General features: G+C 43.2%; 1 protein-coding gene across 1 annotated transcript in view; it reads left to right on the forward strand.

The window, feature by feature from the left end:
• ap1g1 (adaptor related protein complex 1 subunit gamma 1) overlaps positions 1-17,510 on the forward strand; it is a 138,414-nt gene that overhangs the window by 102,165 nt on the left and 18,739 nt on the right. The window contains exons 16-21 of the mRNA XM_078400867.1: positions 5,878-6,005; positions 6,142-6,246; positions 8,236-8,377; positions 10,633-10,759; positions 12,538-12,639; positions 13,395-13,555. Coding sequence (XP_078256993.1) covers positions 5,878-6,005; positions 6,142-6,246; positions 8,236-8,377; positions 10,633-10,759; positions 12,538-12,639; positions 13,395-13,555 — 765 coding nt within the window. The remainder of the gene's footprint in view (positions 1-5,877; positions 6,006-6,141; positions 6,247-8,235; positions 8,378-10,632; positions 10,760-12,537; positions 12,640-13,394; positions 13,556-17,510) is intronic.

The raw sequence follows: 17,510 nt of genomic DNA on the forward strand, positions 1-17,510 counted from the left end.
CACTCATCTTAAACTTATGTCCTCTCGGTACTTGATTCCCCTACTCTGGGTGAAAAAAAATCTCTGTGTCCACCCTATTCATGATTTTATGCTCCTCTGTAAGATCTCCCCTCAGCCTTCTGTGCTGAAAGGACTAAAGGCCCAGCCCACCCTTTAACTCAGACTCTTGTCCTGGAAACATCCTTGTAAATCTGCACCCTTTCAAGCTTAATGGCATCGTTCCTGGAGCAGGGTGGCCAAAACTGAGCACAATGCTCCAACAAGTGCAAGCCCACTGTGTCTCGTACAACTGTAACAAAAGTCTCAACTTTAATACTCAATTTGCTAACTGAGGAAGTAGTGTTCCAAAAGTCCACCCTAACTACCTGTAATGCTACTTTCATGGAACCACGTACCTGTAATCCTAGAATCCTCTGCTCTACCACACTCCCCACGCCCCTTCCTTTGATTGTTAAGTTCTTGTCTTGGCTTGACTTGCAAATGTACAACACCTCACACTTAATAGAACAGCACAGCACATGAATAGGCACTTCGACTCTCAATACCTGTGCAGAATATGATGCAAGTTAATCTCCCCTGCCTGCATGCGATTCAATCCTTCTATTCCCTGCATGTTCATGTGCCTATCTGAAAGCGTCTTAAACATTACAGTCATATGCTTTATGCACAGCAAGTTCCCAGAAACAGCATTATCAATTTGTTTGTCAAATTGCACTTAGCTGAATTAAACTCCATTCACCATTCCATGGCCCATTTGGCCAGCTGATCAGGTTCCCACTGTAATTCTCGATGACCATCATCACTGAGTACAGTACCACCTGTTTTAGTGCTGCTGCTGACCCTCACCACCTCCCCAGGCACACAGCCAACGTCGTCAACAACCCTTACCTGCATTCGCTTCGTCGATCCTCACCACCTCCTCCCTCCTGACCGCCGGCTTTCGACTCACCTGTATTCCAGGTCCAACTCCAGGATGGAAGCCTCCATGTTGCCAGCTCCCTTGAGTCCTACAGCTCCCCCAATCCAGCAGGGAATGTTTAATGCGCCCTGATGCCCTTCCCCCTCTTCAAACCATGATACGTCTACTACCCCTCACCCATACACCTGTTCTAGACCCAGTGAGCCTATCTCCATATACCTTGATTCTATCCTATCCCACTTTGTCCAGTCCCTTCCAACCTACATCCAAGACGCCTCACATTTATAAATTTTTTACTCCTCTTGCCTTTTACTGACTTGCCTTTTGACTTTTACTCCTCTTGCCTTTGTCCTTTAATATAACTATGATGAATCTCAGTGAATTAGGTTAATTTTGAATGGAAGGCAGAATAGAGACGATATCTTAACAGACAATAGGTGCAGAAGTAGGCCATTCGGCCCCACGAGCCAGCACCACCATTCAATGTGATCCTGGCTGATCATTCTCAATCAGTACCCCGTTCCTGCCTTCTCCCCATACCCCCTGACTCCGCTATCCTTAAGAGCTCTATTGAGCTCTCTCTGGAAAGCATTCAGAGAACTGGCCTCCACTGCCTTCTGAGGCAGAGAATTCCACAGATTTACAACTCTGACTGAAAAAGTTTTTCCTCATATCATATCATATCATATCATATATATACAGCCGGAAACAGGCCTTTTCGGCCCACCAAGTCCGCGCCGCCCAGCGATCCCCGCACATTAACACTATCCTACACCCTCATCTCTGTTCTAAATGGCCTACCCCTTATTCTTAAACTGTGGCCCCTGGTTCTGGACTCCCCCAACATTGGGAACATGTTTCCTGCCTCTAACGTGTCCAACCCCTTAATAATCTTTTATGTTTCAATAAGTTCCCCTCTCATCCTTCTGAATTCTAGTGTATACAAGCCTAGTCGCTCCAGTCTTTGAACATTCGACAGTCCCGCCATTCCGGGAATTAACCTAGTAAACCTACGCTGCACGCCCTCAATAGCAAGAATATCCTTCCTCAAATTTGGAGACCAAAACTGCACACAGTACTCCAGGTGCGGTCTCACTAGGGCCCTGTACAACTGTAGAAGGACCTCTTTGCTCCAATACTCAACTCCTCTTGTTATGAAGGCCAACATTCCATTGGCTTTCTTCACTGCCTGCTGTACCTGCATGCTTACTTTCAGTGACTGATGCACTAGGACACCCAGATCCCGTTGTACGCCCTTTTCCTCTTTTCCTAACGACACTATTCAGATAATAATCTGCCTTCCTATTTGTACCACCAAAGTGGATAACCTCACACTTATTCACATTAAACTGCATCTGCCATGCATCCGCCCACTCACACAGCCTGTTCAAGTCACCCTGCAACCTCATAGCATCTTCTTCACAGTTCACACTGCCACCCAGCTTTGTGTCATCTGCAAATTTGCTAATGTTACTTTTAATCCCTTCATCCAAGTCATTAATGTATATTGTAAATAGCTGCGGTCCCAGCACCGAGCCTTGTGGTACCCCATTAGTCACTGCCTGCCATTCTGAAAGGGACCCATTTATCCCCACTCTTTGCTTTCTGTCTGCCAACCAATTTTCTATCCATGTGAGTGCCCTACCCCCAATACCATGTGCTCTAATTTTGCCCACTAATCTCCTATGTGGGACCTTGTCGAAGGCTTTCTGAAAGTCCAGGTACACTACATCCACCGGCTCTCCCCTGTCCATTTTCCTAGTTACATCCTCAAAAAATTCCAGACGATTAGTCAAGCATGCTGACATTAGTAAATCCATGCTGACTCGGAACGATCCTGTTACTGCTATCCAAATGCTCTGCAATTTTGTCTTTTATAATTGACTCCAGCATCTTCCCCACCACTGATGTCAGACTAACTGGTCTATAATTTCCTGTTTTCTCTCTCCCTCCTTTCTTAAAAAATGGGATAACATTAGCTACCCTCCAATCCACAGAAACTGATCCTGAATCTATAGAACATTGGAAAATGATCACCAATGCTTCCATGATTTCTGGAGCCACCTCCTCAAGTACCCTGGGATGCAGACCATCAGGCCCTGGGGATTTATCAGCCTTCAGGCCCATCAGTCTACCCAACACCATTTCCTGCCTAATGTGAATTTCCTTCAGTTCCTCCGTCTCCCTAGGATCTCTGGCCACTAGAACATCTGGTAGATTGTTTGTATCTTCCTTAGTGAAGACAGATCCAAAGTACTGGTTCAACTCGTCTGCCATTTCCTTGTTCCCCGTAATAAATTCCCCTGCTTATGTCTTCAAGGGACCCACATTTGCCTTGACTATTTTTTTCCTCTTCACGTACCTAAAGAAGCTTTTACTCTCCTCCTTTATATTATTGGCTAGTTTACCCTCGTACCTCATCTCTTCTCTCCTTATTACCTTTTTAGTTATCTTCTGTTGCTCTTTAAAAGTGTCCCAATCCTCTGGCTTCCCGCTCTTCTTTGCTATGTTAAACTTATTCTCTTTTATTTTTATGCTGTCCTTGACTTCCCTTGTCAGCCACGGGTGCCTCTTACTTCCCTTAGAATCTTTCCTCCTCTTTGGGATGAATTGATCCTGCAACTTCTGCATTATTCCCAGGAATACCTGCCATTGCTATTCCACCGTCTTCCCTGCTAGGGCCTCCTTCCAGTCAATTCTGGCCAGCTCCTGCCTCATGCCTCTGTAATCCCCTTTGCTATACTGTAATCCTGACACCTCCGATTTTCCCTTCTCCCTCTCAATTTGTAGAGTAAAACTTATCATATTGTGATCACTGCCTCCTAATGGCTCTTTTACCTCGAGTCCCCTTATCAGATCAGGCTCATTACATAACACTAAATCCAGAATTGCCTTCTCCCTGGTAGGCTCCAGTACAAGCTGTTCTAAGAATCCATCTCGGAGACACTCCACAAACTCTCTTTCCTGGGGTCCAGTACCAACCTGATTTTCCCAGTCTACCTGCTTGTTGAAATCTCCAATAACCACCGTAGCATTACATTTTCGACATGCCAATCTTAACTCTTGATTCAACTTGCACCCTATGTCGAGGCTACTGTTTGGGGGCCTGTAGATAACTCCCATTAGGGTCTTTTTACTCTTACAATTTCTCATTTCTATCCATACTGATTCTACGTCTCCTGATTCTATGTCACCCCTTGCAAGGAAGTGAATATCATTCCTTACCAACAGAGCAACCCCACCCCCTCTGCCCACTTGTCTGTCTTTTCTATACGTTGTGTACCCCTGAATATTCAGTTCCCAGCCCTGGTCCTCTTGTAGCCATGTTTCTATAATTCCCACAACATCATACTTGCCAATGTCTAACACTTGTCAAGCTCATCCACTTTATTTTTTATACTTCGTGCATTTAAATACAACACTTTAATTTCGGTATTCACCTCCCCTCTCACACCAGTCACCATTGGCCTTGACCTTACTCTCTTATCCCATCTAGAACTTCCCTTCCCATTTATTCTAGAGTCCTTTGTAATTTCTCCTGTATTCGCTTCCCCTTTAACTCCATCTTCATATTCCCAATTTGTCAACCCCTCCCCCCCCCCCCCCCCCCCTACTTAGTTTAAACCCACAGTGTAACACTAGCAAACCTGCCTTCCAGAATGATGGTCCCCCTGCTGTTAAGGTGTAACCTGTCCCTTTTGTACAGGTCACCCCTACCCCTGAAGAGATCCCAGTGGTCTAGAAATCTAAATCCCTGCTCCCTGCACCAGCCCCTCAGCCATACATTCATATCCCCGATCTCTCAGTTCCTGCCCTCACCAGCACAAGGCACAGGTAGCAGTCCAGAGATAACCACCCTCGACATCCTACTTCAGTCTTCCCAACTCTCTAAACTCACGTTGCAGTACCTCCTTCCTCTTCCGCCCGACGTCATTCGTGCCCACGTGCACAACTACTTCCGGTTGATCGCCTTCCCTCGCTAGGATGTTCTGAAGCCGGTCCGTGATGTCTTGAACCCTGGCACCAGGGAGGCAACAGACCATCCTCGAGTCCCACCTGTCGCCACAGAATCTACTGTCCGTACCTCGGACAATGGAGTCACCCACTACTATGGCTCTTCCCGACTTCGGTCTCCCCGGTCGAGTTTCCTTGCCTGGGTTAGATCTACCAACACGTCCGCCGCTCGGACTGGAAGCGTCTTCTGCCCTGACGGCTCCCAAGAGGGTGTACCTGTTTGCAATCGGCACAGCCACCAGGGTCTCCTGTAGTCCACGTTCGCTCCCCTTTTAAACAGTCTCCCACCTTCGCTTGACCTGGACCCTTGGCGTGACAGCCTCACAGTTGGTCCTGTCCAGGAAACTCTCGCATTCCCAGATGGCTCTGAGATCATCCAGCTCCAACTCCACAACACGTCCATTCAGGAGCGGCACCTGGACACAGTTCTTGCAGGTGTAGCTCCCAGAAGATCCAGCGGTGTCTCTATCTTCCCACATCCTGCAGGAAACACACTGTACCAACTTGTCTGCCATTACTTTTCTTCACAGGGCCACACCCCTTGTGCAAGCCTTGTTTATATCAGTCACTAAATTGACTAATTGGCCAATTTACCAAGCTTCTAATTTAATTGCTCAGCCAATCCCCGCACTCACTCCTATCCTGCCTTCCTCTGACTAGCTTGGAGGTGTGCGCTTCACTGACGAGTGTGGAGGTGTGCGCTTCACTGACGAGTGTGGAGGTGTGCGCTTCACTGAATGCCTGCTAGCGTCCCTTTGGCGCTCTTTGTTAAACGGACTTTTACCTGTAACTCACACTTACTTTCTTTCAGCCAATGGTCGTCCTTGCTTCTGCTGCTGCTCTCCCGACCTTTACTGACTGATGCGTAATTAAACTACCTTTAATGCGCAATTCAAACATATAGAAGTTTATTCAGAATAAATATTTGATTTTTTTTTTTACAGGTGACAGAAGATGAAGTTATGGATGTTTTAGAAAATGTTCTGCAGTCTAGCATGTCAACGTCTATAACAAGGGGATATTCACTCACTGCAATTATGAAATTAAGCACAAGATTTACTGTAAATGTTAAGTAAGTAACTGTTTCCAGTAAAGGTATGAGGAAACATATATGATCTTGGAAAATTGGCATGATAAATATTTAGTATCCAGATTTGATTACAAATGCAGGCATATGTGGATCTAATATAACAAATTCTGTTTTTCAGTCGAATCAGAAAGATAATATCTATCTATGGAAGCAGCATAGATGTGGAACTCCAGCAAAGAGCAGTTGAATACAATGCACTTTTCAAAAAATTTGATCACATGAGGTATGTGTAAACTTGCAAGTAATGAATTGGGCAAGTTGGCATGCTCAGTTAACATAACTTCCAATTTTTCTGTTGCACCATAAATCACATACTTGTGTGCAAAAGATTCCTGTTGAAATCATAGAATTTTACCAGCAATCCAAGTAGATTGTGATATGCTATTGATTTTATAAATTATTAAACTGCCTCTGATTAATGTCTAAATCAGCATTGGTAACTAGTTCATTGTCAAACAATTTAAGAAAGCAAAAATTCATAAATGTCATCCAACTAGATCCTGCAATTTCTTTCTTCAGATGTTTATCCTGCTCCCCTTTCAATGCGAATCTGCTTCCACTACTCCCCTTGGCTGTGCGTTCCCGATTTTAACCACACTAATTTTGGTTCTTTTGTAATTATCTTCATTCTGTGTCCTGAAGTTTTCAGGACGTTCACTATAGTCAAACAGGATGGAAACATGCCTATCGGCCCAAATTTCTCATGCCGACAAAGGTGCCCCATCTACACTACTCCCACCTGCCCAAATTTGTCCCATATCCCTAAATCTTTTCTAGCTGTCCAAATGTTTTTTGAATGGTGTTATAGTTTCTGCCTCAATTACCTCCTCCAGCAGCTCATTCCAAACGCCTCTTTCTGTGTGAAAGAATTGACCCTTGGCTTCCAATCCCCTCTCACCTTAAACCAATGTCCTCTGGTTTTGATTCCCCTCTTCTGGGTAAAGGAATCTTTGCATCTCCCCTCAATAACACTTACCAGAGCCCTGCTATTTACTGTGAAGATCCTGCACTGGTTAGACTTCCCAAAATGCAACATCTCACATTTATCTGCATTAAACTCCAGTAACCATCCCTCTGCCTATTTGCCCAACCGATCAAGATCCTGCTGTAACCTTTGATAACCACCTTCTGGGCCCTGCACCAATCCCTGTGGCACACCAGTCTGAAAAACAACCTTCCATCATCACCCTCTGCTTCCTTCCAAGAAACCAATCATCTATCCAGCCGACTAGTGTTCCTTGGATCCTATCTAACCTTCCATGTACATTTTATCCCTTGGAATACTCTTTAGCAATATTCCAACTACAGATGTTAGGCTCACTGGCCTATCGTTCCCAGGCTTTTCCTTACACCCCTAAAATAGAGGCAGAACATTTGCTCCTCTCTAGTCTTCCGCAACCTCATCCGCATTTAATATTGACAGTTTAGTTTAGAGATACAGCGCGGAAACAGGCCCTTTGGCCCAATGAGTCCGCACCGACCAGCGATCCCTGCACATTAACACACAGGGGACAATTTTACATTTATACCAAGCCAATTAACCTACAAACGTATGTCTTTGGAGTGTGGGAGGAAACCGAGGTTCTCGGAGAAAACCCACACGATCACAGGGAGAACGTATAAACTCCGTAAAGGGCACCTGTAGTCAGGGTCGAACCCGGATCTCTGGCGGTGTAAGGCAGCAACTCTACCGCTGTGCCACCGTGCCAAGCTTGTATATCTCAGCCAGGGCATCTGCAATTTCTTCTCTAGCTTCACACAGTGTCTTCAGATATATCTGATCAGGCCTAGGAGATTTGTCTCGCATCATACGTGTTAGGACGTTCAGCACCACCTCAAGCGTAATACTGACTGCTCTCAAGGCACTTGCATCGACTGCCCCAAGTTCCCTGGTCTTCATGTCTTTCTCATCAGTAAGATTATATTGACAAGTTGCTTACATATTAAAACTAATTAAAATATTATTGTTTGCACTTTGCGTCCTTGCTTTCTAAATCTGATTCTTCACTGTCCAGAAATTGTGTAGATTTTTGGTCATGAGAAATAACTATTTATTTTGACCAACATTCTACATATTGGTAAATGATTTTAGTAGAGTTTTAATTTGTCATCTTAGGGTAAACAGTTTCTATAAGATATCACAACAGATGGTAAATTGGTGGAATTGTGTATATGTAAATGGATTGAAATGCTGAAATGATGTTTACAATAGGCCTGCACTGTTGGAGCGAATGCCGATAATGGAAAAGATGACAATTAATGGACTCACAGAAATTGCACAGACTAATGGAGAGGCAGAACCCATAATAGTGGATACTAAATTAGCATCAATTATGATTCAACCTTCTAACCAGGTAAAACAAAACTTGGATATGTTTTACTTTTTCAATATAAAATAGTTGTATTTGTTGATATTAGTATCTTTCATCTCATTATCTTTAAATACTTACATGAAATGAATGACATCATTGCGGTAAATAAACTCAATAATAGGGCAGCACGGTGGCATAACACTAGACCTGCTGCTGATTATGGGTGCTGTCTGTACAGAGTTTCAACATTCCCCTGTGGCCACATGGGTTTTTTCTGGTGCTCCAAATTCTTCTCGTGTTCCAAAGGCATGAAGTTTTGTAGGTTAAATTGGCTTCTGTAAATTATCTCGAGTGTAGAGGCTAGAACTAGTGCATAGGTGACCTATTGACCATATCCCTCTAAATCTATCTTATCCATGCACCTATCTAAGTGCTGCTGAAACGTTGCGATTGTACCTGCCTCAACGACCTCCTTCGGCAACTGGTTCCAGACACCAACCACTCTTTGTGTAAGATAGTTACTCCTTAGGTTCTTATTAAATCTTTCCCCCCTCACCCTAAACCTATGTCCTCTAGTTCTCGATACCCCTACTCTGGGCAAAAGAGTCTGTGTTTACCCGCTCTATTATGATTTTGTGCACCTCTATAAGATCACCACTCATCCTCCTGTGCTCCAAGGAATAAAGTCCTAGCCTGCTCATCCTCTCGTTATAGCTCAGGCTCTCGTCCTAGCAATATCCTCGTAAATCCTCTCTGCACCCTTTCCAGCTAGACAACATATTTTCTATAACATAGTGACCAAAACTCAACGCAACACTTCAAAAGCGGCCTCACGAACATCTTATATAACTGCAACATAGCCTCCCGACTTTTATACTCAATACTCTGACTGATGAAGGCCAATGTGCTGAAAGCCTTTTTGACCTTACTATTTTCCTATGAAGCCACTTTCAAGAACTAAATTATGTACCTACACTCCCAGATCTCTCTTCCACATCACTCCCCAGAGCCCTCCCATACACTTAGGGCATGCCATTGCTAGATTTCCCAGAATGCAATAACTCTGGTTCTCTCTCTTAAATTCCATTAACCATTCCACAGCCCACCTGCCCAACCGATCAAAATTCATTTTTGTAATTTTTGGCAACCATTATTATCGACAATACCGCCCAGTTTAGTGTCATATGTAAACATGTCATGTACGTTCTTATCCAAATCTTTGATATAGATGACAAACAGCAATGAGCCCAGCACTGAACCCTGAGGCACACCACTAGTCAGGGGGCTCCAGTCCAGCTAGCTTGCTGCTTAGTTCCTGAAACTCCTCCAGGGATACACTTCCTCTCAGCTGCTTATACCTGCCCCATGCTTCCTCCTTCCTCTTGACCAGAGCCTCAATTTCTCTCATCATCCAAGCTTCCTTATGCTCACCTGCCCTGCCCTGCCTTTCAGTCTAACAGGAACATGCATGTCCTGGACTCTTGTCAGCACACTTTTAAACATCGCAATTTCCTGAAGTTCATTTTACCCAACAATCTGCTCCAATCTACTTGAGTGACTTCCTGTCCGATGCCTTCAAAGTTGACCTTGCCCCAATTTGGAATTTTAACTTGTGGGCTCGCCCTGTCTCTATCCATAACTATCTTAAACCTAATAGAACAGTGGTCGTTGGTCCCAAGAGGCTCATCCACGAACATTTCATTCACTTGCCTCAACCAATTTCCCAAGTCAAGATCAAGTGTTGCCCTCTCCCGCATGTGGCCTTCTACATATTGCTGGAGGAAACTTTCCTGAAAACATTTGATAAATTCCATCCTGTCGAAACCTTTTGTGCACGCCCAACAAGGTGATCATCCCTTTCTTGTTCCTCAGCCTCGCCCACATAGCCTCGCTAGAAATAAAGTCCGTAATGTCACCTCTGACCACTGCTGCGACATCATTGTTAACCAATAGCTCACCAGCCCCTCCTCTTATCCCCACCTCTCCTGAAGCACCTGTACTCTGAAACATTGCGCTGTCCGTTTGGCTCCTCTCCTCACCAGGTTTCTGTAATGACTACAGCGTTCCAATCGCACATACTTATCCATGCCTTAAGATCATCTGCTTTGCCCATCAGGCCTCTAGCATTAAAACAAGTGCAACTCAAAACAGGATTCCTTCTTCGCTCCCTGCCTTTGTCCTGTCTATTCTGCCTATTCTGTAAGGCAGCAATTCTACTGTTGTGTCACTGTGCTGCCCTCACATGTTGGCTTTCTATTGTCTTATGGGTGATGTTTACAAAGCAATTTCTTTTTCAGGCTAATGACTTACTGGATTTGCTTGGAGGTTCTGATGTGCCACCGGTGATTCAGACTCTCCCACCCAGTAAACCAAACTCAGTTGGAGGAGAACTTCTGGATCTGCTAGGAGGGCTGGATTTATCAGGTTAGCTTCATGTGTACTTTCTCAAGTTAAGTGTAAGACACAAAGAACTTTGAGGTTTAAAAAGCACGATTAATTAAAACACTCCAACTCCACTTCCCATTCCCATACAAATCTTTCTGTCCTGGGCTGCCTCCATTGTCAGAATGAGGCCAAACACAAATTGGAGGAACAGCACCTTATATTTCACTTGGGCAGCTTACTACCCAGCAGTATGAATATTGATTTCTCTAACTACAAGTAACCCTTGCATCCCCTCTCTCTCCATCCCTCCCCCACCCTAGTCATTCTACTTTCACTGTTGAGGTTCACTCTCTGTATAACTAGTTATCACCTACCGCACAGCCAACAATGGACCATTGTGGGCTCCATCGTTCCTTGATCATCGCTGTTTGTTTTGCATATCTTTCATTCATTTGTTCTATGTGGTTTCTATATCTCATTTCCCTTCCCCCTCACTCTCAGTCTGAAGAAGGATCTCGACCCGAAACATCACCTATTCCTTCTCTCCAGAGATGCTGCCTGACCCACTGAGTTACTGCAACTTGTGTTTATCTTCCTATAATTTCTTGTCTAGCTTCCACACAGCTTCAATGGAAAATGTTGTGGAACTGGAAATATGAAGTGTTGAAAAGTCAGTGGCATGCATATATGGAGAATACATTTGTAGATTGTTATAAATTTAAGTAAGATTGAAAAAACACTTGGCAGGGCAAATGCATCCATGCATGGAACAATCAAATTGGTGCTTCAGATCAGTGACTTCCTAAGAATCATTTTAGACTGGCTTTGGGAAACGTGCAGAGGTGGTTTGCCTGAATGATCCCTGGTTTGGAGGGTAAACATAGAAACATAGAAAATAGGTGCAGGAGGACGCCATTTGGCCCTTCGAGCCAGCACCGCCATTGTTTGTGATCATGGCTGATCATCCACAATCAGTAACCCGTGCCTGCCTTCTCCCCATATCCCTTGATTCCGCTAGCCACTAGCGCCCTAACTAACTCTCTTTTAAATTCATCCAGTAAATTGGCCTCTACTGCCTTCTGTGGCAGAGAATTCCACAAATTCACAACTCTGGGTGAAAAAGTGAAAAATGGCCACCGCGATAGGTTCTGGACTCCCCCAACATTGGGAACATTTTTCCTGCATTTAGCTTGTCCAGTCCTTTTATAATTTTTATATGTCTCTATAAGATCCCCAGTGGCTACAATGGGAGGTTAGACAGACAGGTGGTTTTCTCTGGAACACAGGAGGTTGATGTGAGATCTAATAGAAATATATATAAAATCATTAGGGACAGAGAATAGGGTAAATGGTCAAACTTTTTTTTTCCAGAATGGAAAAATCAAATACTAGAGGACATAGCTTTAAGTTAAAAGAAGAAAAGTTTAAAGAAGATGTATGGGGTACATTTGTTTACACAGAGGGTGGTGTGTGCCTGGGGCAGGCTGTTGGGGGAGGTGGTGGAGCAGATATGATAGTGGCATATAGGAGACTTTTAGATAGGCACGTGGATCTGCAGGAAATGGAGGATACGGATAAAGTGCAAGACAAATAAGAGTTTGGCTTGGCATCATGTTCAGCACAGACAGTATGGGCCAAAGGGCCTGTTCCTGTGCTGTACTGTTCTTTGTTCTCGTAAACATTGCCATCAATCCCATTCCTCCACTTTATTCCCAATAACCTGTTCTGAGATTCCGACCAACTCGCCCTATATTTTAGATGCAAATAAATCTGGCTCGTATGAAGATCAACTGGATTGTTTTTTGTTTTGTTTGCAGGTGGCACCTTGCCATTAGGTGTCCAAGCTCCACAATTTTTACAGACACCATTTCTATTGGATAGTTTTGCATCTCAGCCAGTCTTGAATGATCTAAGTTCAGGTGAGTTTTTAATTTCAAATGAATGGCCAAATTTTATTCCATGCCATTTTACAGTCCTGACATGGCCTGCGTGTTGTTTAGTGACGCTGGTCATTGTACAAAGGTAATCTGGCAAGGAGCAAAATCTTTCAAGAGGATGAAGAGGATGAAAGATGGCATCTGAGCAGATGTAGTGGAGACTTGGGGTGGGAGGGGTCAGTTTTAATATAATATGGTCTTCGTAGAAATCAAGGGCTTAGAGTAAAAATGACCAATTATTCTCAAGGTCCTTGGATTTTGTAAATATTTACGAGTAAACTACAAAATAAAGAAGCTGAAACGAGGGAGAAAAGACAGAAAGGCAGCTGGACATTCAAAGCAGAGTTGATGTTTTCCATGTCTCAGTAGCAGCAGGAAACAACACAGGTTACCAGTATGCCTAGAGGAGGTAAAAGAGTGATTGAGTAAGTCTGAAACAGTATTGAGTGAGACCAAAACTGAAACACTGCACATCTCAGAATCTGACTGCAAAGTGCACCCAGTGCAAATTATTCAACACCAATTTGAATAATTTTGAGGTCATTTATCGAGTTAAAAGCAAAGCTGTTCAAGTTGGAAATACATTTGGATAGACATGCTGGTCCACCATTCAAGGAAGCATGGCAATTTGATAGAAATGTAAAATTTGGTCCGTGATGAAAACTAGTTATTTGATGCTGTAAAGGTGGAAATGGTTTAATTAGGAAAACTACAGTTGTAACTTTTTTATTCCACAGGCATTCCTCCTGTTACAGCATACAGTAAAGGTGGTTTAAAAATTGATTTTAACTTTGAACGTTCCAATACAAATCCTAATGTGACTGTTGTTACTATAAATGCTACCAACTCCACAGAAGAAGACATGATGGACTTTGTATTTCAAGCTGCAGTACCAAAGGTATGTGTCTGGTTTAACCTACTTTTGGCCCAGCATCCTTGCCCAAATGCCTTCATTGTTGTCCCATACCCGTGACTTCAGGGTAACAGTCAAACGGCGAATGATTAGTTGCAACAGGGATTTTGGAATATTACACATTATGTTTACATAAAATCTGTATTTAAAGGATTTGCATGAAAATATTATGAAAGGACTCCCTATTGTTTTCTGTTCATTCTTGGAATGCGTGTCATGGAGCCAATAGAATATGGAAATGTAAAATGTTTCTATCCAACTTTGAACTGCTGCTGTCTATTTAGTGACGTTTCTGTGATAATGCTGATAATTATGATAGAAATTTACTTCATGGGAAATTCATTCAGTCCTGTAAGTACACGGTGGGCAAAGTGGACCTTGTCTTAATCCTTCTGGGTTTTGGTCCATAGCTTTGTGGTTTATGGATCCTCGCATGATCCTTGTGGTACTTTTTTAATCCAATGAAGGCATCTGCATCCACTGCTTTTTCTGGCAATGAATTCCAAACTTAATGACACTGTTTGACATGTGTGAAAACTCCTTTCATCCCTCAAATCAGATCTAATCTCTGCTCCTTAGTGATTGTCTGAAGTAATTCTTTCCTATACAACTATCTAGGCTCTTAAATATCCTTGGACATATTCATCCAATTGTCCAAGGTTGTTCAAGGAAACAAGCCAAACTCATCAGTCCTGTGACTATAATACTCCAGCTCTGCAATACCCTCTGCATTCTCCATGCTGCGATTACATTCTTCCCGTTGCATGGTAACGAGCAAGAGTACACAATACTACATCCGTGGGCACAATGGTGTTTCATATAGTTTTATCTTAATATTACTGTTCTTGCTTTTATTGGAAAAGGCATTGTTACAAGAATCAAAAATGCACCTTGAGCATATTTTTAAACCGCCCTCGTCTTGCAGGTTGACGTTAAATGCATTAAGTTGCCGGCTCTGGAATGTTCTTCCCCTGGCCTTGGAATAGAACAGTACAGCACAAGAACAGGCCTTTCGGCCCACAATGCAGGACAATGCCAAGACCAATTCATTGCTGTCTACACATAATCCATAGCCCTCCATTCCTGCATATCCATTTGCCTATCCAAATGTCTCCTAAATGAAACTATTGTACCTGCCTCAACAACCACCCAAGTGGCAGCGGGTTCCAGGCCTCCATATAAAAATATATAAATATACCGCCCGCCATATAAAAATAACTTGCCTCACACATCTCCTTTAAACTTTGCTCCTTTCACCTTAAAACGATGCTCTCTGGTATTTGATTTTTACATCCTCAAAATGTATATAAAATTCACATTTTGAATATAATAAATTCTCATATTTTTTTATACTTCCATCAGGTCTCCCCGCAACCTCTAGTGTTCCGGAGTAAACAATCAGTCTGTCCAATCTCTCCCTGTTGCTAATAGCCCCTAATCCAGGCATCATGCTGGTAAATCTCCTCTGCACCCTCTCCAAAGGCTCCATATCTTTCCTCTAATGGGGTAACCTGAACTGCACACAATACTATTTCAGTTTTCGCAGCCAAACCAAAGTCCTATAAAGCTGCACCTTGACTTTCTGACTCTTGTCAATGGCCTGACCAACGAAGCATTCCTTTACATCTCTACGTACTGTGTTGTCACTTTCAGAGAGTTATGAACTTGGACCCCAAGATCCCTCTGAATATCATTATTTGGAAGTTTATTTAGGTGCATCATTATTTAGGTTTAAGGTGAGATGGGACAGGTTTAATGGGAATCTGAGGGGCAACGTTTTCACACAGATGTGATGGGTACATGGAAAGAGGTGAAAGAGGTAATTGAGCTGGAAACTAGAATAACATTGAAAAGATATTTGGACAGGTGCATGTGCAGGAAACATTTAAAGGGATATTGGCCAAATGTGGGCAGGTGGTGCTGGTGTAAATGGGACGTCTTGGTTTGCATGGGCAAGCTTGGTGAAAGGATCTGTTTCCTGCTGTATGCTCTATGACAGTAGTGTGCTCAGCAGTGTGGGAAAAGTGAAGATCACATGATTCTGTGGCCTATTCTATCATGGAACCATCGTGATTCAGTCACTGTTACACTCATCCAAACCTGAAAGCAACAGGTGAGGTTGAATTTAATTCAGCAATTCTTCCTTGCTCCCTGCCTGTCCTGTCCACTAAATTTGCTTTCATTGCCTTCCATACCAATTCTCAACCTCTCACCTACCTCACTCCTGCACTGGATCCAATCCCGCTGCCAATTTGGTTTAAACCTTCTTGAGTAGCACTGGCAAACCAACCACCCAGGATATTAGCTTCCCCAACAGTCTCATGACATTCTCTGTGGCAGACTGTGGGGCAACTGAAGAAAGATCCTCATCTGAAATGTTGTCTATCAATGTCCTCCAGGCATGCCGCCTGGCCTGCTTAGTAACTCCAGAGCTTTGTCTTTTTTCCTGTCTAAAATGCTGTGAGCTCAATTTATTACCTCTTCAAACTCCTGCTCATCCCCCAAACTAGTCTGTGTTTTCTGGTGAAGAAACTGAGTTACTATTAGCAGTTGCTAATTAAGGCAAAGGTCAAGGTGGAGCTGGGAGACTGTAGCTCAAGAAGCTTTACAGTAGTCAGAACAAAGCAGTCTGCTTGTTTGGCACTCCATCAATTACCATAAACATTTATTCCACCCATCATTAGCACACAGTGTCACCTACACGATGCACTGTAATCACTCTCAGACTCCATCATTTATTTATTTGCCTCTGTACTCCACAATTTGAGATTTGTAATAGAAAAAATCAAATGTGGTTAAAGTGCATATTGTCAGATTTTATTAAAGGCCATCTTTATCCATTTTGGTTTCACCATGTAGAAATTACAGCTGTGTTTATACATGGTCCCATTTCAGGGCACCATAATGTTTGGGACACATGGCTTCACAGGTGTTTGTAATTGCTCAGGTGTGTTTAATTGCCTCCTTAATGCAGGTATAAGAGAGCTCTCAGCACCTAGTCTTTCCTCCAGTCTTTCCATCACCTTTGAAACTTTTATTGCTGTTTATCAACATGAGGACCAAAGTTGTATCAATGAAAGTCAAATAAGCTATTATGAGACTGAGAAACAAGAATAAAACTGTTGAAGACATCAGCCAAACCTTAGGCTTATCAATATCAACTGTTTGGAATATCATTAAGAAGAAAGAGAGAACTGGTAAGCTTACTAATCGCAAAGGAACTGGCAGGCCAAGGAAGACCTCCACGGCTGATGACAGAAGAATTCTCGTTATCATAAAGAAAAATTCCCAAACACCTGTCCGACAGATCAGGAACACTCTTCAGGAGTCAGGTGTGGATTTGTCAATGACCACTGTCCGCAGAAGACTTCATGAACAGAAATACGGAGGCAACACTGGAAGATGCAAACCACTGGTTAGCTGCAAAAATACAGTTTGCCAAGGAGTACTTAAAAGAGCAACCACAGTTCTGGTAAAACGTCTTGTGGACAGATGAGATACAGATTAACATAGATCAGATTGATGGCGAGCAAACTATGGAGGAGAGAAGGAACTGCCCAAGATCCAAAGCATACCACCTCATCTGTGAAACACAGTGGTGGGGGTGTTATGGCCTGGGCATATATCGCTGCTGAAGGTATCTTCATTGATGATACAACTGCTGATGGTAGTAGCATAATGAATCCTGAAAGGTATAGACACATCCTATCTGCTCAAGTTCAAACAAATGCCTCAAAACTCATTGGCCGGGGGTCATTTTACAGCAAGACATTGATCCCAAACATACTACTAAAGCACCAAAGGAGTTTTTCAAAGTTAAAAAATGGACAATTCTTGAGTGGCCAAGTTAATCACCTGAGCTAAAGATGGCTGCAATACAGGCCTGGCAGAGCATCACCAGAGAAGACACCCAGCAACTGGTGATGTCCATGAATCGCAG

The sequence above is a fragment of the Rhinoraja longicauda genome, chromosome 6 (assembly GCF_053455715.1).
Source record: "Rhinoraja longicauda isolate Sanriku21f chromosome 6, sRhiLon1.1, whole genome shotgun sequence".
Taxonomy (NCBI): domain Eukaryota; kingdom Metazoa; phylum Chordata; class Chondrichthyes; order Rajiformes; family Arhynchobatidae; genus Rhinoraja; species Rhinoraja longicauda.